Below are 26,361 nucleotides of genomic sequence, written 5' to 3' on the forward strand. Positions count from 1 at the left end.
TTCAACTCTAGCAGAAAGCTAGAGAATCTTGTAATAACTGAGTAAATGGAGGAGAAATTGTTGAAGATAAACACAAGAAAGGCACATGGGGTGGATGGGATCTATCCAGTTACATTAAAGGAGGCAGCAGAGGAAGTAAGCAAACCCTTAGCCATAATTATGAGAGCTTCCTTGGACTCAGGGGAGGTACCCACAGACTGAAGATGTGAAAATGTGACCCCAATTCACAAAGGAGGATCAAAGGCTGACACAAGTAATTATAGACCTGTGAGTTTAACTTCTGTTCCAGGAAAATTAATGGAGGCACTAGTTAAAGAAGCACTGCAGGATCATTTAGCATTAGCATTAGCATTAACAATCATTGGCATTAGCATTAGCAGAGGCATATGATGCAAGAAAGCAAGCTTATTCAGCATCAGCCAAAAAAAAAAAAAAAAAACCCACTCCCATTTCACCCCTCCGTTCGTTCGAAATGCCTGTCCAGTTGACCTTTAAATTTGTTTAGGCTATCAACTTCAACAACAAGTGATGGAAGTCGGTTCCACCAACCAACCACCCGCTGGCCAAAGGCAAATTTCCGCACATCTATCCGACATCCGTCCTTCCTCAATTTGAATTTATGCCCTCTGAGGTGATTATTCTGAGCAAGATGAAGAATCCCATTGGCATTGAGCATGCTCAAACCATTCAAAGCCTTATACACCTCTATCAGATCACCTCGCCAGTGCCTAGTCTCCAGACTCTGTAATTTGCAAAACTTAAGCCTTTCTTCGTAAGAGCAACCCTTTGTTCCATTTACTAATCTTGTAGCCCTTCTCTGTACCCGTTCCAGCAGCTCTACATCCTTCTTGAAATGAGGCCTCCAGACCTGTATACAGTACTCAAGATGTGGCCTAACCATTGCCTTATACAAGGGAATAATCACCTCCTTATCCCTGCTAGAAAAATTCCTGTATATCATTGACAAGACACCATGAGCTACTCTTGCAGCCCGTCTGCACTGCTCAGAGAACTTCATATCTGCCTGCACAATTACCCCCAGGTCCTTTTCATTCTCCACCACTGTCAGTGTAGTACCGCAGAGTTGATACGTTGCTCTGGGGTTACTGTATCCCATATGTAGTACTTTACATTTGTCAATGTTAAACTTCATTTGCCACCTCTCAGCCCATCTGTTCAACCTTTCCAGATCCTGTTGCAGCAGCATAGCGTCAGTAGTGTCCTTAACGACCCTGCCAACCTTTGTATCATCTGCAAACTTGGACATTAAACTTGATATCCCATCATCAATATCATTCATAAACACCGAAAACAACAACGGACCCAACACTGAACCTTGAGGAACTCCACTAATAACATTAGTCCACGTTGAGCAGTGTCCATTGATTACCACTCTCTGTCTTCTGCCACTCAACCATCCCCTTATCCATAGCAGCAATTTGCCTCCAATGCCACACTGCTCCAATTTGTGCAGCAGTCTTCATGTGCAACAGTATCGAAAGCCTTTCTAAGATCCAAATATAATAATATCAAAGTTATTCCCTGCATCCAGTTCTTTTGTGACTACATCATAGTATCCAATCAAATTGGTCAGGCACGACCTGCCCTTAACAAAACCATGCTGCGTCTGAGCTATAACGGAATTCTTGTCTAGATGATCCTGCAGTGCTTCTTTAACCAGTGCCTCCATTAATTTACCTGGAACAGAAGTTAAACTAACAGGTCTATAATTACTTGTGTCAGCCTTTGATCCTCCTTTGTGAATTGGGGTTACATTTGCACATCTCCAGTCTATGGGTACCTCCCCTGAGTCCAAAGAAGCTCTCATAATTATGGCTAGGGATTTGCATACTTCCTTTGCTGCCTCCTTTAATATAACTGGATAGATCCCATCCACCCCAGGTGCCTTTTTTATGTTTATCCTCAACAATCTCTCCTCCACTTTCCTCTCAGTTATTACAAAATCATCCAGCTCACTGCCAATGTTTCCTTTACCTACATCATTCTCCTTCCTGAATAACTCCTCATGCGTGAATGTAGATGCAAAATACTCGTTTAGATTGTTAGCCACCTGAGCAGGATCCTCAACTGTTGAGCCATCAATATCCAGTGGACCAATCTGATTCATCCCTTTCCTTCTCAAGTTCAAGTATGTAAAGAACTCTTTTCTGTTTTTCTTTGCATCCTTTGCCAATGATTTTTCGTAGTCTGCCTTTGCCTGCCTAATCTCCTTTGTGACTTGGTTACAGACCAACTTATATCTATCATAGGCTTCCATGTCACCCATTAATTTGTATGTATCCCATGCATTTTTCTTCTCTGCCACATGTCTCATTAGTTCATCTGACAACCATTTAGGCCTAAACCTTGAACAATATTTCTTAGTTGGTATGTAAAGCCTGGTAGCCTCCAAGATTAGTTCCTTGAATGCTTCCCATTTTGAGTTTTCTGTTGGTAACATCATCAGTTGGTCCCACTGCACAGAATTTAAATACTGTCTCAGACCATCATAGTCTCCTTTACGAAAACAAAAACCCTTCCCTTTACCTCTGATGGTAGTTACCTCCTTGAGTAAATCCCACTTCAACACACTGTGATCACTGCCACCTAGTGGTTCATTTATCTGCAGGTTCTTAATGCATGAAGAATCACTACTGATAATCAGATCAAGAGTATTGCTCCCTCTTGTTGCCTCACGAACATGCTGATGTAGAAAACAATCATCCAATAAATCCACAAAAGCCTTGCTAGTGTGCGAGTGACCAACCCACAAATTCCAGTCTATATCTGGGAAATTAAAATCCCCCATTATAAGACTCTCTGATTTACTGGCCCACTCTATTTCCCTGTACAATATCTTATTATACTCATCAGAGTCATTAGGCCTATAACATACTCCTACTCTCAATTTTGATTTCCCTATGCTTATGTCACACCAAACTGACTCGACACTGCCCTGTCCATCGATGTCGACTGGCTTCACTTCCTTGGACTTTATGTGTTTCTTAATTAATAGCATAACCCCTCCTCCCCTCCTGTCCTGTCTATCCTTTCTATACACATTGTATTCCCCAAATTCCAGTTCCGCATTACTTATATCTGTGTGACACCACGTCTCTGATATCCCAACAATATCTGCCTTTGATGTTTTGAGCAATACCTCAAATTCATCAAATTTATTTACCAAACTCTTAGCATTGGTGTACACGCAGGTATACATGCACCTGTTTCTATTCTTAGCTACCCTAACACAACCCATGTGTTTACTTGTACCGCAATGACTACCAGCAGTCTCTGAAATATCCTGCATCTTGTTTTTCAGACTTATGCTCATTTCAATAGAAGCAGTGCAAGAATCACTTCCACCTCTGCCAGTGGCTACTGTTAATCTATTAGTCCTTGTATCCCCCCCCAACTAGCAGTTTTCCGACCCACCTAACACTGCCTCGACAGCATCAGCATTTAGACAAGACTTCAGTTATTGCTCGGACACAGCATGGTTTTGTTAAGGTTAAGTCTTGCCTAACCAATTTTATTGGATACTATGATGCAGTCACAAAGGAACTGGATGCAGGGAATAACTTTGATATTATATACTTGGATCTTAGAAAGGCTTTTGATACAGTTGCACATGGAAGACTGCTGCACAAATTGAAGCAGTGTGACATTGGAGGCAAATTGCTGCTGTGGATAAAGGGGTGGCTGAGGGGGAGAAGACAGAGAGTTGTAATCAATGGACACTGCTCATCGTGGACTAATGTTATTAGTGGAGTCCATCAGGGCTCAGTGTTGGGTCCATTATTGTTTTCTGTATTTATAAATGATATTGATGATGGTATATCAAGCTTAATGTCGAAGTTTGAAGACGATACAAAGGTAGGCAGGGTTGTTAAGGACACTACTGACACTATGCTGCTGCAACAGGATCTGGAAAGGTTGAGCAGATGGGCTGAGAGGTGGCAAATGAAGTTTAACATTGACAAATGTAAAGTACTACACATGGGAAACAGCAACCCCAGAGCAACGTATCAACTCTGTGGTACTACACTGACAGCGGTAGAGAATGAAAGGGACCTGGGGGTGGTTGTGCGGGCAGATATGAAGTTCTCTGAGCAGTGCAGACAGGCTGCAAGAGTAGCTCATGGTGTATTGTCAATGATATATAGGAATTTTTCTAGAAGGGATAAGGAGATGATTATTCCCTTGTATAAGGCAATGGTCAGGCCACACCTATAGTACTGTATACAGGTCTGGAGGCCTCATTTCAAGAAGGATGTAGAGCTGCTGGAACGAGTACAGAGAAGGGCAACAAGATTAGTGAATGGAACAAAGGGGTGCTCTTACAAAGAAAGGCTTAAGTTCTGCAAATTACAGTGTCTGGAGACTAGACACCAGCGAGGTGATCTGATAGAGGTGTATAAAGCCTTGAATGGTTTGAGCATGCTCAATGCTGATGGGATTCTTCCTCTCGCTCAGAATAATCACCTGAGAGGGCATGAATTCAAATTGAGGAAAGACAGATGTAGGATAGAGTGCGGAAATTTGCCTTTAGCCAGCTTGTTTGTTATTTGTTTGTTATTTGGTTTTTAGGAGCATTAGCAACTAAGGCCATATTGCTCCGAGATATGCGGTGGTCATTCCCTGACCTTTCCGCATCCTCCGTATTTGGTGGTGACGGGCTCGAACCCCGGTCTAATCAAGAAGAGTGTGCTACTCACTGCTGCTCCTTCCCACCTGGCTACGGAGGCGCCTTTAGCCAGCGGGTGATTGGTTGGTGGAACAGACTTCCATCCCTTGTCGTGGAAGTTGATAGCTTAAATAAGTTTAAGGCTCAGCTGGACAGGTATTTCGAACGAACAGAGGGGTGAAGTGGATGTGGTTATTTTTTATTTATTTTATTTATTTATATATTTTTTTTTTTTTGGCTGATGCTGCATAAGCTTGCTTTCTTGCATCAAATGCCTCTACTAATGCTAATGCTAATAGCAGGAACAACTCAAAGTGTAATTAAAATCCATTAGATTAAGGCACAAAGAATTGGAAGAGATGGAACGGCTGTCGTCTGTTTCGACAGAAAATCAAACAAAAAACAAGTTTGCTTATGATAGAAGCAAAAGCATTAGCAATATTTTATTAAGTAATAGTCGCAATAAAATACTTATGTATTTTATTGCATAATTATGGCATAAGAAATCATTTTCCTATCCTATACAATTATTTCCTTCTTTTCGTCATTTCTCCTTCTCTAGCATCTTCTAGGTTTGAAATCCAATGTATTAAACATTGGTTTCCTAATTATACATGCTTATTAAATGAAGACATATTTTGCTTTACATTCTTTTTAAGCTGCTTTGTGCTTACTTACATAATTTCCAAATTCCATGTTTTAATTCAAACTCTTATAATCATCCAGACTCTTTTTCTATATCACATTAAATAGATTTTTCTTTCTACCTACACTGCTTTTTATATATACAATCAGTGATCACTGAATTATGACCATCCCATTCATATTGGACTATGCCGCATAGCTCACAATATAAAAAGCCGAACAGCTTCATACACTAGAGCAGAGGTAATTTTCACCTGATCATGCAAGTCAGAAAGAGAAAGTGAGAGTTATCGGATGTAGTAAAGATATCACAGAGTTTCAAAAGAGCATGATTGTGGGAGATTATGCGATGGGTGCTTGTATATCAGAAACAGCATGTCTTGTCAGTTGCTCAAAGCTCACTGTGGTTAAGGTGTACAAAGAATGGTGTTGAATGGTCAAACCATCTCCCGCTGACAAACTCTACAGTGTGTTATACAGACTCAACAGCAGTTCACTGTGCGATGGTTGATGTCACAATACAATATGAGGGAATGCAAGAAAAATATCACAAATGACAATGTGCTGCACATCAGACGTATAGGGTTTCACAGCACCCTTCCCCTCACCAATGATCACTTTTGACAAAAAATGCTGTGATGTCAACAACATGCTAGTTAAACAGCACAGAACTGGAAAGAGTGTGCTGGTCAGGTGAGTCCAAATACCTGGTGTACCACACCTTTGTGTGTGGCACAAGCAACACAAGTGCATGGACCCTGGTGCATGTGCAGTTCCGTGGGAAACCACCGGTGCCACCTCACTCCCAAATACCATGTACATGGTGCCCACTACACAAGAAGGTGGTGATGGTTGCTTAATATGGTGCAAGTTTAGGTGGCAAGAACTAGGACTACATGGCTGTAAATCCCTATGGATTTCTTCAGATATCTAGTGGAGGCAATGCCTACGTGAATAGCACTGTTATCTGTGCAAACAGTGGCCCAACCCAGTATTAGATAGGTGGTCATAATTCAGCAATCACTGAGTGTATATGAGCAATGAAACAACCCGCCATGGAATACCATGTTTTAAGGAAAATGTTTTCTGCTATTCTGCATTGATGCATGGCAAATCAGGTCATGGATAAAATTTAACATTGTTGGTCTGAGTCTGAAAGAAGGAAAAGCTTAAATCATCTACTTGAAACAACATCATTCTCACATCATTGACTTGATCAGAACCAAATCTCTTAAAACAGGTGACAAGTGAAAATTCAATTACACCTAAACCTCTTTTTATGCGAATTCGGAGTTACATGAATTGGGATATCAAAAATAATTTTTTTAATTGATTTTTATTCACTTTTACACGACCAACGTAAAGTCTAAGCTAGGAAAAAATCCACAATTCAAGAAAATTCTGAGAATTTTGTAGAATTGCATTCTTGTTTTAATTAAAAAAATTCTAAATTCCCCAAATTACATAACTGATTGCGCATAAACAAAAAAAAAAAAACAGCAGTTGTTTGCAGTTTGAATTTGGTTTCTCGTATCAACTTAGAAAATTCTTACAAATTTCATTCATTGGGAATTCCCCGAATTACATAACTGACTGCGCATAAAAAAGCAGTTCTTAGCAGTTTGAATTTGGTGTTTGAGTAGACAACACAGTTACCACATTTTTTGCATTTGCATTTTTTAAGTGAAATCAAAATAAAAATCGCGTTATAAAATTAATAATTTTGCCAAGAAATAATAAATGGTAAGCTACATTGTATGTAATTTTCAAACTTTCATTTCATTAACCGAAGATTTTAATCCAGTCCTCACATAATGTTGCCGATAACCAAAAAAATAAGGAAAGCCGTTTCCTTGGATATAAAAATTCAAATTTTAGATCGTCTTCAAACTGGGGAAGGTGCAACGGCTGTGGGTAAGCATTTTGGAGTCCGTGAATCAACTATCAGATCTATAAAGAAAAATGAAGAGGCTATTAGAAAAGCAGTATGTTCTGGTACAAAATCAAGTGCGAAATTATCATCATACACAAGAGATGTTGTTCTAGAAAAGGCCAAAAAAGCTTTAGTGATGTGGATAGAAGATAATGTACAAAAAAGAATGCCAGTTGATGGAAATTCCATCAAGCAATCAGCATTAAGATTTTATGAACAGATTAAAAAACTGCAGCCAGATACTTCATCTCAATCGAGGAAAAAATATGAATTTCATGCAAGTTGGCTGGCTAAGTTTATTAAAAGACATGCTCTTCATAATATAAAAATTAAAGGTGAAACGGCTGCTAAAGCAGTTCCACAAAAACTTGCTAAAATAATTGAAGATGGAGGTTACACTTGTGAACAAGTTTGGAATATGGATGAAACTGGCCTTTTCTAGAAAAAAAATGCCAAACAGAACTTACGTATCAAAAAATGCAGAAAACTGTTGGTGGGTTCAAAGCAGCAAAGGATCGCGTAACACTCCTATTTTGTTCGAACGCTTTAGGAGATTGGATGTTAAAACCACTGCTCATAAATCGATCATCAAGACCACGGCCAATGAAAGGCGTAGATTTTCAAAAATTGCCAGTTCATTGGATGGCCAACAAAAAAGCTTGGGTGACCATTGATATTTTCACTGAGTGGTTCCACAAACATTTTGTGCCAGAAGTTAGACGCTATTTGGACAAGTGTCTCGAATTTAAAGTGCTTTTGATTCTTGATAATGCACCCGGTCATCCTGCCATAGAACACCCAAATGTGCAATTTTTTCTGCCGCCCAATACAACATCATTGCTACAACCTCTAGATCAGGATATAATTGCGACTTTTAAAACATTATGTCAGACGAACATTTCAGTTCATTTTAAACAAGCTAAATAATGATGAAACACTGTCAGTTATGGATGTGAGGAAAAAATTTTCAATTATGGATTGTATTGATCAGGTTCGATTTTCATTATCTGAACTGAGACCAGAAACCATGAATGCATGCTGGAATGCTATTTGGCCCACATGTGTTAAAGAGAGTGCTCCTGTTCCCTTCAATCATACTGCAGAATTCCCCAATATAATAAGTTTGGCATGTGAAATTGGCGGAGAAGGATTCAATGATCTTAAGTCGGCAAATATCGAAGAATTGTTAATTGATAAACCTCTTAGCGAAGATGAAATAGTGGAGATTGTTTCTGAGACTCCTGAAATCGAAGAAGTTAATGATAATGATCAAGATAATCCTACTTTTACTGCTGATATAATTAAAGAAGGTCTTAAACTGGCCAGTAATTTAGGCAATTATTTTGCCCGACATTATCCAAATGAAGAACGTGCTGGGAAGTTTTCACGTGAGCTTAAGTTGTTAATGTCTTCATACAGAGAATTATATCGCGACTTATCTAAAGCATCAACACAGCAATTAATAACTGAGTTCATGCCTAAAACTACTGAAACAACCAGTGGTATTTTGTTCAAGACATGACAAGAAGAATTCCACAAGTTGAGGCGGACGTCGATGATGATAATACCATATCTAGTAGTTCTAGTGATATTGCAGTCTTACGAAAATGAAAGCTTTCGTGTTTATTGTCAGAAACTGATAGCGAATAACATAATTTTTTTATAGAATCCTTAGCAAACAACTGAAATGAATGTTTTTTTTTAAAGTTATTAAAATTCATTATATGTATGTATGCATGAATTCATACATTATATGTATGAATTTAATGTTTGTTTTTTCATTATTTTGCTTATACAGTCGATTCCGGTTATTTGGGACTAGTGCATTTTGGTCCGATTAAGCGGCTGCCCCAATTATCCAAAGTTTCACATAAATAGTTAAAAATACAATGCCTACCCCCCTTTACAATTGGTTCACTGTACAATCAAATCACGTTACAATGGAGTCACCATTGTAAAGTACCGATGTGCAGTAAGCGCCGGTCATTGTGATCAGGTTTGTGAATTGAATTTGAATTCAATTAAACAGCGATTCTAAAAATAGGAGGAATATTATCCACAGGCTATAAAAGTGAAGATATATTAAGTACAAATTTACCCTTTATTACCTTACCAATTAAAAAATTAAATGATACGTGAAATTCGGAAGAATATACGTGATAATTGGAAGAATTAATACGTACTGTAATATGTACATACTAACTAAACTAGTTGACATTTCTGTTCACTGTCATTTGTGGGTGGGGGTTAAAATTTAAAACAGTAAAAAGATAAGCAATCAATAACAAAGAACACAGCACACACAAATTGCAATTAACACAATATGGTCAAGTGAGAACGGAGTAACAAATTACGAAGCTTTAAAAATAGGAATGAAGAGAAGATTATGAAAATTATTTTTTTTATATGATTGAAGATTTCATGGAAGTGTAAACACACACATTTCACAATAATAACCCACAGAATTCCAGCTGTCAGTATTATTGCAAATTCAATAAGATCGAGTTTACTATCAGTTTATGACAGATTTCACTAACACAAAAGCCCAATAAACAGGTGACTGCAAATTGTTTTTATTGTTTTATGGTTGTGACCTCCAGAAATCCGACCGAACTACGTGGTACGGTCGGAGACAATCGTAGGGTAATCTTCAGTGCTGCGGTCTCCTGCCCCAATTAAACAGCATTTTGTCCCAATTAAGCGAAGTAAACCCTGGCTATTTTCTCGATTGGGTTCTGTTTTTTTAAGATTTGTCCAAAATAAACGGCTGCCCCAATTAACCGGTGGCCCAAATAACCGGAATCCACTGTATTTCAGGTTTGGAACCAATCTTCACTTTTTCTATGGAGTCAGTAGTTCTTTTTACACGTAATTTTTAGGAACGTATCTATCGCGTAAAAAAAGGTTAGGTGTATAACAAAATCATTTTAGAGAAATAAAATTCACAAATCCATAAAATGGCATGGGTGGTTATTTTTTTATTACATTCTAGTATAATTCAAATGTAATATAGTGATATAGAATGGTAAACATTGTATAATATATTATCAAATAACATCTAGCTCACTCATATCCTCATCAGATGATGAATTACACACACACACAGAGTGAGAGAGAGAGAGAGAGTGTGTGTGTGTGTGTGTGTGTGTGTGTGTGTGTGTGAGAGAGAGAGAGAGAGAGAGAGAGAGAGAGAGAGAGAGAGAGAGAGAGAGAGAGAGAGAGAGAGAGAGAGAGAGAGAGAGAGAGAGAGAGAGAGATTCAGAAGTGTAGAAGGGATTCACCAAGTACAAGAAGAATTATGATATCCAGCTCGGGACCCACCCTGGGTATGCCAAGCCCATACTCACCATATTTGGGGCCCTGGGGTTAAAAAATTCAAATAAATATTTCATTTATTTACGCTGCACCGATCCCAGCCCCTTCCAGTGGTCAAGGTGACATCACGTTTTAATTCCTAGTAGTAGTAGTAGTAGTAGTGGCACATGATGCAAGAAAGCAAGTGTAGGAGCTTATGCAGCATCAGCCAAAAAAAAATCACACCATTCCCTCCAAATGCCTGTCCAGTTCCTCCTTAAATTTATTTAACCTATCAACTTCTACAACGACAGATGGAAGTTTGTTCCAGCAATTAACCACCCGCTGGCTAAAGGCAAATTTCCGCACATCTATTCTACATCTGTCCTTTCTTAATTTGAACTTATGTCCCCGTAGGTTGGTAATCTGAACAAGTGGAAGGATCCCATCAGAATTCAGCGTGCTCAACCCATTCAAGGCCTTATACACCTCAATCAGATCACCGCGCAGGTGCCTAGTCTCCAGCCACTGCAATTTGCAGAACTTAAGCCTCTCTTGGTAAGAGAATCCCTTCATTCCCCTCACCAATCGTGTTGCTCTTCTCTGTACACGCTCAAGCAAATCTACATCCTTCCTAAAATGAGGCCTCCAGACCTGTACGCAGTACTCAAGGCGTGGCCTGACCATTGCCTTATACAGAGGGACAATCACCTCCTTTTCCCTGCTAGCAAAATTCCTATATATCATTGACAAAACCCCATGACCCGCCCTAGCAGCCTGTCTGCACTGCTCAGAAAACTTCATATCTGACTGCACAATTACTCCCAGGTCTTTTTCATTTTCTACCACCTTAAGTGTAGTACCACACAGTTGGTACGTTTCTCTGGGGTTACTTCTACCCATATGCAGTACTTTGCATTTGTCAAGGTTGAATTTCAGTTGCCACTTCTTAGCCCATCTGCCCAAATTATCTAGATCCTGTTGCAGTAGCACACTGCCATTACTGTCATTAACAACCCTGCCAACCTTTGTGTCATCTGCAAACTTCGACATTAAGCCTGATATACCTTCATCAATATCATTGATAAATACACAAAACAACAGTGGACCCAACACCGAACCCTGTGGGACTCCACTAATAACATTAGTCCACGAAGAGCAGCACCCATTGATTACCACCCTCTGTCTTCTCCCACTTAACCATCCTTTTATCCATTGTAGCAACTTACCCTTAATACCATTCTGCTCCTATTTGTACAGTAGTCTTCCATGCGCAAAAGTGTCAAAAGCTCTGATCTGATCACCTTTATTCACCTTTTGATTCCTAGTAGTAGATCTGATCACCTTTATTCAGAAATTCTTATCATTTGAGAAACTTTCCGAGGCACGCTGCAGTTGTATAAGTGCAACTTGTAAGCAGCATAGTAAGAAAGTTCCTTTGTGTTTTAAAAGTATTTTTTGTGTTTTTATATCTCTAAAATGTCATATTTAGTTAATTTGTATAGAACGGGTATTTTCAATTAACTGTATTAGTACATTCTAGAAGTAACTTTTAATTTCCTCAGAAATTATTAGCGATGGATAAATTTTAGTGAAAGGAAATCAGAAGCAAACTGATAACAACAAGCTTGCAGAAAATGACAAAAACGAACAACCATCAACATCAAAAAAGAAGAAAGATTTCTAGAAATCTGCTGGCTTTCTAGCAGATTTATTTGCACAGCTTAGTAAATTAAATATCAATAGGTAAGGCCCATAGGAATATTTACTCACTCCTACTGACAGGTTGTTCACCTTTAAAGAAATGTTGAATATATGGAAAAAATATGTAAATGAAAAAAAATTTAGAAATTGTTCCCTTGATTGCCAAAACGAATTATACTAAAATAATTAATGTAATAAGCAAAACATTATAGCTGTTAAAGACAAAACTTCAGCATTACTTCCCATCCCTTGATATCAAAAATTATTTGTGGGTAAGAGACATTTGCAACAAGAAACCTTCCGAAGTTAGAACTTCAGAATCAGCAAGAGGAAGAAGAATTGGCTGAGATCTGTAGTGACCAGTCACTGGAAATTAACTTTAATAACACTAATATTAGCAAATTTTGAATCAAAATTCAAAATGAATATCCACGAATTTCCGAAAAAGGCAATTAGAATTTTATTGCAATTTTCCACTTCCTATTTGTGCGAAACAGGGTTTTTTGCTTTAAATGAGATTAAATAAAAAAAAAAAGTAAACTAAAGTAGGTAGAAGATGAGCTGAGAGTAAGCCTATTCACAATAAATCCTCATATTAAAAACTGTGCTTCCCATCAAACCCAACCGTCTCACTGATTAAAATGTTATAATTGTATATTTGTTTGTTTTTATATAATCATGCTAATTTTTTATATATTTTCTTTTAAATTTCATGCAATTCATGTATGTTCAAAAAAGAACATTACAGCAATTTAAAACAAATAATATACATATTGAATAAATTATAAATAAATTAATTTATATATATAAATAATATATATATATATATATATATATATATTATTCATAAATTATAAATAATATATATATATATAATATATATTTATATATTATTCATAAATTATAAATAATATATATATATATATATATATATATATATATATATATACAATATATATATATATATAAATAAAATTGTTTTTATGTGTAGAATATAGTAAGTATACATATAAGTATCGAATTTAACTAATGCTACTAATGAAAATACAGTGTACCCTGGGAGCGATATATGTGTTGAACAAAGGGTGGAAGAAAGGAAAAGAAAATAAGTGTAACGATATAAAATGAAAAAGAACCAAAATGCAAATTTTGAAAAAACAACGACCAAGGTAGAAATAGCATTGCAGTATCTTTCATAATTTTTGTGTCTTCTTCAGAGGTCATCCACCAAAATTATGAAAAGGACAGCAATACTCTTACTTCTGTTTCTGACATGTTCTGTATGTCAAAGAGCACGTGTAAGAAACCACGTGGTAAAATCTAAAAGGAATTTTGAATACAAATTTTGAATAAATAATTAAAATCATTAAAAAAATAATTAATATATTATATAAATAATATATATATATATTATTTATAATTTTTGTTTATTTTTATTTATAAATATTTATAATATATATACTACAAATATATATTATATACACTGGTGTTCAAAGAAAGTGCATCACCTAGGAATCTCACATTTCTAACCCTTTTTCACAATGGTATGTTACATTAATGACTAGCATCACAAATAGAAATATAAACAAAAGATATTTATTTATAGGCAAAGCTAAGTAATATTTGACAGGTGCTATCAAAATATTCCAAAATGAGCATTTGCAACCTTTATACAACAGTTTTGGTAAACACGACAATTATGACTGATATGTTATCAGAAATTATCAATTTGCTTCAGTTTATCATTTTAAATAGAAAACAAAATGAAAAGTTCACCGGGTGCAAACTAATATTTAGTTGAATCGTCTCCGGCCCTGATGACAGCAGCACACCATCAAGGCATTGACAAGATCAATTTCCGAAGATAATCAACTGATAATTCATGGTTCCAAATACAAATTATGGCTTCCTGAAGTTCACGAAGGGTCTTTGGTTTCTTTCTGGCAACTGCAGATTCCACATGATGCCAACATTTCTCTATAGGATTCAGGTCCTGGCTGTTTCCTGGCCAGCTAAGAGTTGTAATGGACCGTTCTTCCAACCATTTTTTCACCTGTAACAAATGTAAACACATTACTGTTGAACCTCTAATGCAGAAATGAAGCTAATGTAACTACAGAAGTGCCTACTTACACTTTACGCCCGATGGCAAGGAGCAGAGTCGTCCTGAAAGATGCAGTTACTTGGAAGGTTGAAATGGTCTCTAATGGTGGGCAGCAATTTGCCTTCCAATATAGCCAGGTATCCACTGGCATTTATGGAATCTTTTATAAACTGCAGGTGATACGAAATGCACCCTCATATCATTTGGATGGTAGGAAATTTCACTGTAGATACCATACAGTCTGGATGGTATTCTTCACCATGCCTACAGCAAATTGTTTGTCTCCCATCAGAGCCATGCAGGTTGAATTTCTTCTCATCCAAGAAAAAACTGACTTCCACTGCTCGGGGGATCCATTTGACTTGCTCCTTACACCAAATTATTTGGTCCTTTTTCATTTTTTGTGTGAGGGGGGGCTTCTTACAACGACGGGCTACAAGTCCATTTTTGAAGAGACATCTTCTGACTGTTACTGCACTTGCTATCACTTCCTGTATGTTCTTCCCATTCTCTTTTCAGCTCAGACGAAGAAGCTTTATGGTTTTTAAGGCATAAGTGCTTCAAAACGCGGTCCTGTTTTGGCATAGAGACTTGTTTGTGTCCAGTTCCTTTTTCCAATCAGCAGAACCAGTATTCTTGAGTTTGGAAAAAAATGTACTCACTGTCGACTGATTACAAGAGACTCGATAAGCAATATGACGGGAAGAACATCCTTTCTCACGTAAAGCAACAATAGAACTCTTTCTTCGTGGCATCAACTGCATGTAACTCGCCATCCTAACACAAGCAAGAATTGTGTCAGGATGCAAGAGTTGCATGCTCTGCAACTCTTGCAGAGCGTGCTTATATAGCTGAAAGTATAGGCTGATGCAATATTATGTCATCACCTACGCGTGTCAATCTTATCTGATGCAATCTGTAAGAAATGATGCCATATACTAACGTTACTAGGATGACAATTACAGTTTTATGGGATGATGCCCTTTCTTTGAACACCAGTGTATATGCATAAAAATTATTTGAGTAGAATGATGATTGTAGTGTGGCACAACAACGAAAAGGTTGAGAAACACTGCTCTAAAATAAATGTCTGCAAAACATTTTCATCAAGGGATTTGGCAATAACACACATTTAGTTTCTTGGAAATACAAAATAAAATTTGAAGACAATACACTACAGCTTAAATAATCAATAGCCAAAACCAATATCAAATTATGACCATTATATTTAAATAGCATATAAAAGTAACTGACACTCATGATATAAATCAGTTCAAGCCAAGCTAACACGATTCTTTAAGCCTAACGCAGTTAATATGAATCGAGTGATCGAAATCACGCCGGATTGTTTACCAAAGGAAAATCATAAGAAGATCCGGAAAAAAATAAAATAAAAAAACAGAGAAAAACAAATCAAAACATTCGACTAGCTAGAGAAAACACAAATCCAATCTACAGTCATAACAATAACATTAACTCAAGAAACTATATATTAAACGCACATAATCTAAAAGCCATTTGAAGAATTACCAATCATACCTGATCATCCGCCATTTTCGACGTTTTACCTCGTGCTCACTTGTCGGCGCACATCGCATAAATTCTTTTATTTTGTAGTTTATTTTTATTATTTTTTTTAACTTCTTTTATAATTTAAATCAGTTGATGATGAAAAAAGAGGGCTGCCAAGCGACAGTAGCAGGACACTTGTAGCCGCCTTTCAATTGCAGAAAAGAAAAAGTAAAATCTTATACAACTGATATGAAAAATTAGAAATCAAGATATTGCGACGGTATTAACCTGTATATATGTATCTTTTTATGCTTCTTTTATGTGCAGCATTGGGGCATACATAGTTATAAATACACGTTTAATGATAGGGAGTGTGTGTACGTATAATATTATATCGGGACTAATTGGGGATTTACAGAAAAAATATAAAAATAAAGAAGTTTAAAACCAAGTAAGCACCCACGAACCCGACTACACATTCCAGAGATAGCGACTGGCTGTCTAAACAGCACAGTCTGCGCGTGAAGCCCAGTGTATCGTCAGCCTCTTCCCAACAGAGCATGGAAAATGCCCGGGTTCGAATCCCGTCGATGACGCTAGGAACTTTAGGCTTTATTCACTCCAGGGCTGAGTTAGTCGGTCTCAGGCGTAGATAGCAAGGATTTTCGCCAGAAACTGTGGTTTTTTTGTCAGGCAATTGGACAAGAGAACACACGCAATTTACAGACAAAATACATATATGTGTATATATTAAAAATAATGGGTGGCTCTATATAATAATTTGATTTTTTTGACTCTACAGCACAACAAAATTGAGCACAATATTAACAACTCCAGGGAGTCACATCTGGCGAGTTTGCACTTGGCACACCCAGGGTCCTGAGCTGGATATCATCATTCTTCTCTTTCTTGGTGATTCCTTTCTACTTTTAGCTCTCTCTCTCTCTCTCTCTCTCTCTCTCTCTCTCTCTCTCTCTCTCTCTCTCTCTCTCTCTCTCTCTCTCTCTCTCTCTCTCAGGATGTAACTCAGAAATTTTTTTGACTGGAGCAGCATAAGCCTCAGGTTTCCTTGCACAATATTGCTAATAATAATAATAAGGGGGCACGATGGCCAGTGGTTAAGACACAGAACTACCAGCCTGATGGACACAGGTTCGAACCACCGCCATGGTGAAAGCGAGCGCGGCTCTATGACGCTGGGAGACCGATTTAATAATAATATTAAATCATGTTAATAATAATTAAAAAAAAAAACACTGCGAAAGTTACTTCATTGGACTTACCATCCCCGAGGTGGGAGATTTTTTTTTTTTTATATAAACCCCAAATACGAGAGGTATTAGAACCTACAGTACTTAGTACTGTGCTTGGGTTGGAGGTTGTGAAGACGAAAGAAGATATTTCTTGACATTGCACTTGAACTTCTGTAGACTGAAATTTTCAGGAAATACGTATGAAGGAAAGTTTATCTGCAATAAGGCCTCTGAGGTTGGGATTATTCATACTACCAATTCTAAACACACACACCAACCGTTTATGACTGGTTGAATAATGAAATAAAATAAAATAAAATGATAGAAAAGACTGTAAAATAATATTTACAAAAAAAAAAAAAACTATAACAAAAGCAAAATAAGTAAATAAGTTAAAATGCATTAAAATATAAATATAAAAGCGATAAAAAGACGATAAAAAACACTAGAGCTTTCGGAGGTGTCTTCCTCCTTCCTCAGTAATAGTGAGACTTAAATGACACATCCTTAAATATTGAAGGAAAGTTGTTCCAGAAAACGGCAGTTGAATGAATAAACGAGGAAGATGAAAATTTGGTTCTGTGAGTTTGAAGTTGGACAGTAAATGGATGTTGGCTGGTGACGGCACGTGTTCGGGCTGTTTTGGAAGAGAGAGCGGGAATTATAGACTAGACGCCAATTCAGAAGAACGGTGCCCATGGAAGTATCTATAGAAGAGGCATGCAGCAGAAACAGTACGTCTATGAGACTTTGAGTGGAGAGACTCTGTTAGATGAATCATTAATTAACCTAACTGCCATCTTCTGAATTTAAACTAGAAACCTGATAGAAGTTTTGGGAGCACCACCCCAGATCTGGGAACAAAATTCCATGGCAGGGCGAATTTGCGAATTATACAGAGTGAGCAGCTGTTTGCAAGAAAAGTAAAGCCGACAGCGAAAGAGAAAACAAAGTTTTTTAGATGCAGAGTAAGCAATATTTGTAATGTGCTTGTGCCAAGAGAGATTAGAAGTCAGGGTAATCCCCAAAAGAGATATATCATTTTGCCTAGAAATCGGAGTGTCACTAAAGATAAGCATAGGAGCAAAAGAATCCTTTATGCGAGAGATAAGACAAGACTGAGTTTTAGAAGGGTTGAAATCTTTGCCCCACTGGAGAATTACCTGAAGATCGGCATTTAAGGAATTGGTAGGCAGATTTTGGAGAAATTGAAGCTGATTGAGCAGGACAAGGTTTCTCAAAATGGAAAGTGGAATGCAATGTGCTATCATCGGCAAGACAATGGATAGGATTTCCAGTCAATGGAAGAAGGTCATTAATATACAAGAGGAAAAGAGTGGATAAAAGAACTGGACCTTGGCGGACACCGACATTAGTGGAGAAGTTGGAAGACAGAGAGGCATCTACCATCATCCTCAGTCAGCGATCAAAGAGAAAACTGGATAACCAATTACTAAAAACAGTTAGCAAACCATAAGATGGAAGCTTGTTTAGAAGACCTTTAGGCCAAACACGATCGAAATCCTTTGAGGTTTCAAGAGCAACTACTTGTGTTTCACCGAACTTTCCATTGAATTAGTCCATAAATGGGTAACATAGGCCAGAATATCACCAGTGGATCAACACTGACGGAATCCATACTGGCGATCGGTGATCAGACGAAAGATTTCTAGGTAGGTTAAGAGTTGGAGGCTAATTAATTTCTCCATTACTTTAGAAAGAGTAGAAGTAATTGCAATTGGACGATAATTGTATGGGAGGGATTTGTCTCCCTTTTTAGGAACTGACTGTATATGAGCAAATTTTCAAGCACCTTTGGAATAAGAAAGTGTAAAAAGGCGGTAAAGAATAGGAGTAAGTTCAGGAGCACAGGTTTTGAGAACAAGTGGAGAAATACCATAGGGACCTGGAGCTTTCTTAGCATCAAGATTCGTCAAAACTCTTCTGACACCCTTTTGATGGAAGACCACAGGGAGCATTGAATGGAGCGTGTTGGGAATGGTGGGAGGTGTTTTACCAAGATCATTAATACATGAGTTGGAAAAAAATGGGATGCTAGTAGGTCAGCTTTATCCTTGGCTGAACCACCTGGTTTGGACAGAGGTGAAAGCAGAGATGGGCAAATGTTGTGGCCAATAGCTTCGGCAAGAGACCAGAATGCTCGGCTACCATTAGGGCAAGAAGCAAGTTTTCATTTCTTAGCCTGTTCAGACTCTAGTTTGGATTGATTAATAACTGCGTTACAATTGTTGGTAGCTTTGGTACAGGCAGAAAATGAAACTGGAGAATTAGAAACAAGCCAATTACGATATGCAACATTCTTCTCTTGAACAGCCTTAGCACATTTATTGGAAAACCAAGGTTTAGATAAAGGACGAGATTTTAAAGTGGAGTGTGGGATAAAGGATTCCATTTCTGCAAGAATAATTTCACTGACACGATCTGAGCAAACGTTGACATCAGAAGTTTTCAAACAGTAATTCGAACAAGAAAAAGAAGAAAAGATGTCTTGGAGGTTATCCCATTTTGCATTCTTGTAATGCGAAACAACACGAGGTTGGGAATAGCCAAAAGATAAAGGTTCCATTGGAGAAGAGGATCTGAATTGCCTAAAGGACCACTCACTTCGACCGTTTACTTAGAAGAGTTGTTTGTGAGAAAAACATAAAGCGTATTGGCTGTATGATTAGGATTGTCCGGTATTCTTGTAGATAAATCTGTGCAAGGTCATTAGTAATTGCAAACGCCTCAGCATCTCGACCTGCTGGATCGGTGTGACTAGAAAACGGAAGCCAGCTGGAGTTGTGAACATTAAAATCACCAAGGAAAATTACTTCACTGTTAGGAAAGTTGGACTGGAGAAAGTCAAGTTCCAAAGAAAGGAAGTCAAAGAGCTGCAAGTGATAAGTGGAGTTGGGTGAACGGTAGAGACAACAGATGAATTTGACACAATGAGGTAGAAAGATATTAAGCCAGAGAAGATCATAGAGGGGAGATTCCAAATTGCCAAATCTCTGACAGAGAATATCAGAACGGACATATGAACAAGTAGCACCTTTGAGGCAAAAGGAATCATACAGCGAATAATTTGGGCATCTGGGATAAGCAGTAGTTGAATCAACTGATAACTGAGATTCTGTCAGTAAAAGTATATGCAGTTTAGCAGACTGCAAGTGGAAATGGACATCCTTGAGATTTGAATTGAGATCATGTATATTTGGGAAATGAATTAGGAAGTGTTCGAGGGAGGTTTATATCTTTTCGCAGATAAGCTTACTCTATTAGTTTGACAATTCATGGTGTATTCAATGGTAAGAAGAAGTAGATGGGACATGCTGTATGAAGGAATGAAATTTTTTGACATGGCGTACACATAGTAAGAATATACCCAGATCCTTGACATAACGTATCCTCAACAATGTCTCCCCCCACAAACACACACACACTTCTCCGACTCCCTCCAGTCACTATCTGGCAGAGTAGAGGTAGCAAGATTATACACTAGCTGATCCGGAAGCCTCCTAGAGAGTTATCAATACGTTCGGTCCAGTGTACTAACTAACGGCCGGCGTGCGAACACTGTTTTAGAGCTGTACCCGCGAAATGTAAGGAATATTGGATCTCGTCACGATGTTCATCGTAACCTCAAAAGTCATCAATCATAAAGCATGATGGAAGAGATAGGGAAGGGGGTTGACCGGAACTTAGCTCTAGAGACTAAACATGGGTTCCACTACTTCAAACCTCCAATAAGCAAAGTGGTGGTATTGCACCAGTTGATAAGAGTCATCTACCACTTAGTACTGCCTGGTAACATAGAGGGGCGGCGTTCCTCCATGTGGTGTGGGTGCCACACCTGGATCCCTGCTTACGTTGGTTCACACCTGGGTGGTCACCCACCAAGTACTTGTGCATGGAGATTATACCCAGGATTACTAACAGTCCCACCATCGTGTAGGTGCAAGCAGAGGATTTGGCTGTCACACACCGTCTGGACTTCGCCAAAATTGGGTCCACTTGACTTGAGTGTCACCTGAATATCAGTTCAATCAGCGGTTTAGACTCCCAGGTAGCAATTACAGCTTGTCTGACATATCTGAGAGAATGTCTGTGTCAACATCTAGGAGCGAAGTTACGGCTGAGGCGGACTGTGGCGCCATGTGGTGTCTCTTGTAATAATTAAAAAATAAAAACCGCTCGATATAAGCCGAAGCTAAACAATTCCATCTCCATAGATGAATGAAATCATACTGCATTGTGTGTGTCGCAGAGTAAAGTAACTCGTGTTCAGGCCTTAGGCAGAGCGGTCGGTTCGAAAAGCTCGAGACAGTCTCCAGAGGAAAACAGTGGAGCAAGTGACGCTGTCCCCCGTAAGGCTACCGCAAGATAGGGGCAAGACCATCCAGCCACACCAACTGGAAGTGACTCCTGCACAATTGCGCTAGTGACGACCCAGGAAGGAAGAAAACGCCAACATATGAAGTGGAGCATTGAAATAAATACGCACATCATGCGAGCATACTATGAAATAATCAGGCTAGAGACCGATATGACAATATACAGTTCGCGACTACATAGCAAGTGGTTGAAACGATACCCAGATATTCGGGTCACCGAACAGCGATTAGCGGGCCAAAGAAGGACCATCGTCACGAAGAATGAATAAGATCTTTATTGTAAAGTTCACAAGTACACACAGGTACCACGACCCTACAATACCCATCACGGCACCATGCCAGGGGTTAACAAGCGGCAGAGATAACGTCGCTGGGATTATAAAGATTAATTTTCCTAAAGGCGACTACGATGGACTGAGACAGTATTTAAATTTTATACAGAATGACCAAATGATAATGTTACCAACAGCAAATTCAAAATGGAAAGCATTTCAAAGAACTTATCTTGGAAGCTACTAGGCTTTACATACCAACTAAGAAATATTGTTCAAGGTTTAGGCCTAAGTGGATGTCAGATGAACTAATGAGACATAGGGCAGAGAAGAAAATGCATGGGATACATACAAATTAACACATGACACAGAAGCCTATGATAGATACAAGTTGATATGCAACCAAGTTACAAAGGAGGTTAGGCAGGCGAAGGCAGATTACGAGAAATCTTTGGCAAGGAATGCAAAGAAAAACAGCAAAGAGTTCTTTACTTATGTAAACTCTAGAAGGAAGGGGATGAATCAGATTGGATCACTTGATATCGATGGGTAAAGTGCTGATGATCCTGCTCAGGTAGCTAAAAAACTGAATAAATATTTTACATCGACATTCACACATGAGGAGTTATTCAGCGAGGGGAATGCCAGAGGTGTATTCAACTCTGGCAGTAAGCTCGAGAATCTTGTAATAACTGAGAGTAAAGTGGAGGAGAAATTGTTGAAGATAAATACAAGAAAGGCACCTGGGGTGGATGAGATCTATCCAGTTATATTAAAGAAGGCAGCAAAGGAAGTAAGCAAACCCTTAGCCATAATTATCAGAGCTTCCTTGCACTCAGGGGAAGTACCCATGGACTGGAGTGTGCAAATGTGACCCCAATTCACAAAGGAGGATCAACAGGCGACACAAGTAATTACAGACCTGTTAGTTTAACTTCTGTTCCTGGAAAATTAATGGAGGCACTGGTTAAAGAGGCACTGCAGGATCATCTAGACAAGACTTCAGTTATAGCTCAGACACAGCATGGTTTTGTTAAGGGAAAGTCTTGTATGAAAAATTTGATTGGATACTATGATGCAGTCACAAAAGAACTGGATGCAGGGAATAACTTTGATATTATATACTTGGATCTTAGAAAGGTTTTTGATACTGTTGCACATGGAAGACTGCTGCACAAATTGGAGCAGTGTGGCATTGGAGGCAAATTGCTGCTATGGATAAAGGGGTGGTTGAGGGGGAAGAAGACAGAGAGTGGTAATCAATGGACACTGCTCATCGTTGACTAATGTTATTAGTGGAGTCCCTCAGGGTTAAATTTTGGGTCCATTATTGTTTTCTGTATTTATAAATGATATTGATGATGGTATATCAAGCTTAATGTCCAAGTTTGCAGACGATACAAAGGTTGGCAGGGTTATCAAGGAAACTACTGACACTATGCTACTGCAACAGGATCTGTAAAGGTTCGGCAGATGGGCTGAGAGGTGGCAAATGAAGTTTATCATTGACAAATGTAAAGTACTGCATAGGGGAAACAGCAACCCCAGAGCAACGTATCAACTCTGTGGTACTGACAGTGGTAGAGAATGAAAGGGACCTGGGGGTGGTTATGCAGGCAGATATGAAGTTTTCTGAGCAGTGCAGACGGGCTGCAGGAGTAGCTCATGGTGTATTGTCAATGATATATAGGAATTTTTCTAGCAGGGATAAGGAGGTGATTATTCCATTGTATAAGGCAATGGTCAGGCCACACCTAGAGTACTGTATAAAGGTCTGGAGGCCTCATTTCAAGAAGGATGTAGAGCTGCTGGAACGAGTACAGAGAAGGGCAACAAGATTAGTGAATGGAACAAAGGGGGTGCTCTTACGAAGAAAGGCTTAAGTTTTGCAAATTACAGTGCCTGTTCCCCAGAGCACAGATCACCAGCGAGGTGATCTGTGCTCAATGCTGATGGGATTCTTCCTCTTGCTCAGAATAATCACTTGAGAGGGCATAAATTCAAATTGAGAAAAGACAGATGTAGGATAGACGTGAGGAAATTTGCCTTTAGACAGCGGGTGGTTGGTTGGTGGAACAGACTTCCATCCCTGTCATGGAAGTTGATAGCCTAAATAAGTTTAAGGCTCAGCTGGACAGGTATTTCGAACGAACAGAGGGGTGAAGTGGAAGTGGTTATTTTTTATTTATTTATTTATTATTATTTTTTTTTATTTATTTTGTTTATTTTATTATTTTTTTTTTTTTGGCTGATGCTGCATAAGCTTGCTTTCTTGCATCACATGCCTCTACTAATGCTAATTATAGGCAGATTATAAAAAATAAAAGTACTCAAAGCAGATAACATTGACTTGGAAGGAAAACTAATACAAAATTACAAAATTAATACAAATTGTGATAACAAAAGATATTTTCATCGAGTCCCGTTTTCTTAGAGTTTCTTGCCGAGCCATAACGATCTGAGAATCAGTTGGTAGTTGTGGAGACCGCGTGCAGATCTAGGATGAGCCGTCTATACCTTTTTTCATCTATGATTTTAAATAAGTCCGTATCCAGGGATTGAACCAGATGGAGCTTTTGATAAGGGAAGAACCGATCTTTCAAATGTAGCCTCGAAGGAAGAGCAAGAAGCTTGGGGGTGGAGTGGAGAGCTGGTTGGGGAATCTGCCAGCACACGGTCTCCCAAACGTTGCGTGCTGAGACTCTCCCGGCAGTCATTTTTATGGTGAAGATGAGTCTTCTCTTGTGCATTAATGCTGTTAACCTCGTTAAATTCAGCGCTTTGGCCCTCGCTGTTGTGCGCTGCTGTGGTTGGAGATGACACTTCTAGGTTGCCCACTTCAGGAGCCAGTATTCAGCGGCTTTTAATGGTTTAATTGTGATGTTTGCAGCTGAGCCCCACAACTCTACACCATACAGTAAACCTCCGAAAATCATCATCCTGATATACATTTTTATCAGGTTTCTGTTGTGAATGTGTAGCAAAGGCTGCTTTGCATCCCACCGTTTCTTGTTGAATTTAGCGCAGAGTTCTTGTATATAATGATGGAATCGTAATTTTCTGTCGAAGATTACACCCAGATCTCTTTGCTTTTCAACGCAGTGGATCGGGACTCCGTCAATCGCAGGGTGAATTATGGTTGGTATGGATTTATGTGAGAATACCATGATGGCAGATTTCTCAGGGTTCACTTGCAGGTTCGTGACGTACTGCTATACTTCGGATGAAGTCTTGTCGATGGTTACTGTGGCGTTTTTTGCTTCATCGGTCGAATTTATTTTTGTGAATATCTTTAAATCATCTGCATATGATATCATATCTGTTCTATTGTCTATTAGTGTATTAGCGGGTAGATGATAGCTGTGAAAAAGAATTTCAGACAGGACTCCTCCTTGTGGGACGCTTGCTTGTATTTGTCTAGTATACCTTTGCTTTCCTATGTACATTTGGATGATTCTATTCTGAAGAAGAGATGTCAGAAACTTCAATACTGGGCCAGTGATGTGATAGTAATTTCGAATTAGTTTGAGCAAGGCTGGGATGTGAACGCTATCGAACGCAGCTTGTAGAGCAAGATATGTGATTGCCATTTCTTCTTTCTCCTGCTCCAAGGATGGCACTGGTGGTCATAATCAGGTTACTAACTGTTGATCTGTTTTGCAACGAATAATGAATTTGCTGAGGCCTGTGAGGGAGAATGTGCATGGTAAGTGTTTTCAGTACTGTTTTTTCAAGCAATTTCTATAGACCGAGGAAAGAGAGATGGGTCTAAAGTGTCTGGCTTCAGTTGGCTGGGAAACTTTTGGGAGTGGCGTAACAGAATATAAATTCCATATTGGAGGGAAAAATTCTTCTTTTAATATGCTATTAAAAGTTATTAGGAGGGGATCACTTAGAAATGGGCTGAAACATTTAATGATAAATTGTGTTACTTTCTCGATTCCCGCTGTACCAGTTGCAGGAAACTTATTAATCGCAGATAAAAGGTCTTGTCTTGTTAATTCGATGGTTTCAAGTGCATCTCTGGGCATATCATCATCAGACATGGGAATATCACTGGGCTCATCGTGGTTTTGCTGAATTCGTGCAATAAAGTCCATCCACATTTCAGAATCAAACAGTGGAGGTAGTTCACAGTATTTCTGTTGGTATGATGGACAGCCCTTACGAAGTGGGGTTTTAATGTGATGTTTTATGGCTTGAGACTTGAGGCGGTTGAAGTTTGCTCCTCCTTTGGAGTACGCAATTCGGTACGGAGCTAGTCCTGTCATTTTCCACTGTTTGTACAGTTCCTGTTTAAGCTTAAAACTGTTGCTCAGCTCAGGAGTTCACCCTCCTCTCGTACGTTCAGAGATCCTTATTTTCTTTGAGGCTGCATAATTAGAAACTGTAATGAGTCAGCGAGTTAAAAGGTCTAAGGCAAGTTGATTATTACATTGCTCAAGTGCATTCGAAGGAATTGCAGTGGCTGCTTCTAGACATTTAGTAATGTTGAGTAATTTTGGGCTCGTTATTATCTTGGTGTGGACCTGAGTCGAGACGTTGTAATTTGGAGTGGGA

At 38.6% G+C, this 26,361-nt stretch overlaps 1 protein-coding gene across 1 annotated transcript in view; it reads right to left on the bottom strand.

The window, feature by feature from the left end:
• Ranbp16 (Ran-binding protein 16) overlaps positions 1-15,922 on the bottom strand; it is a 902,587-nt gene extending 886,665 nt beyond the window's left edge. Inside the window, exon 1 of the mRNA XM_090384993.1 lies at positions 15,907-15,922. Coding sequence (XP_090241119.1) covers positions 15,907-15,921 — 15 coding nt within the window. The 5' untranslated portion in view covers position 15,922. The remainder of the gene's footprint in view (positions 1-15,906) is intronic.
• Positions 15,923-26,361: the final 10,439 nt, after the last annotated feature.

Source organism: Mastigoproctus giganteus, chromosome 11 (assembly GCF_048544385.1).
Source record: "Mastigoproctus giganteus isolate SK-2022 chromosome 11, ASM4854438v1, whole genome shotgun sequence".
Taxonomy (NCBI): domain Eukaryota; kingdom Metazoa; phylum Arthropoda; class Arachnida; order Uropygi; family Thelyphonidae; genus Mastigoproctus; species Mastigoproctus giganteus.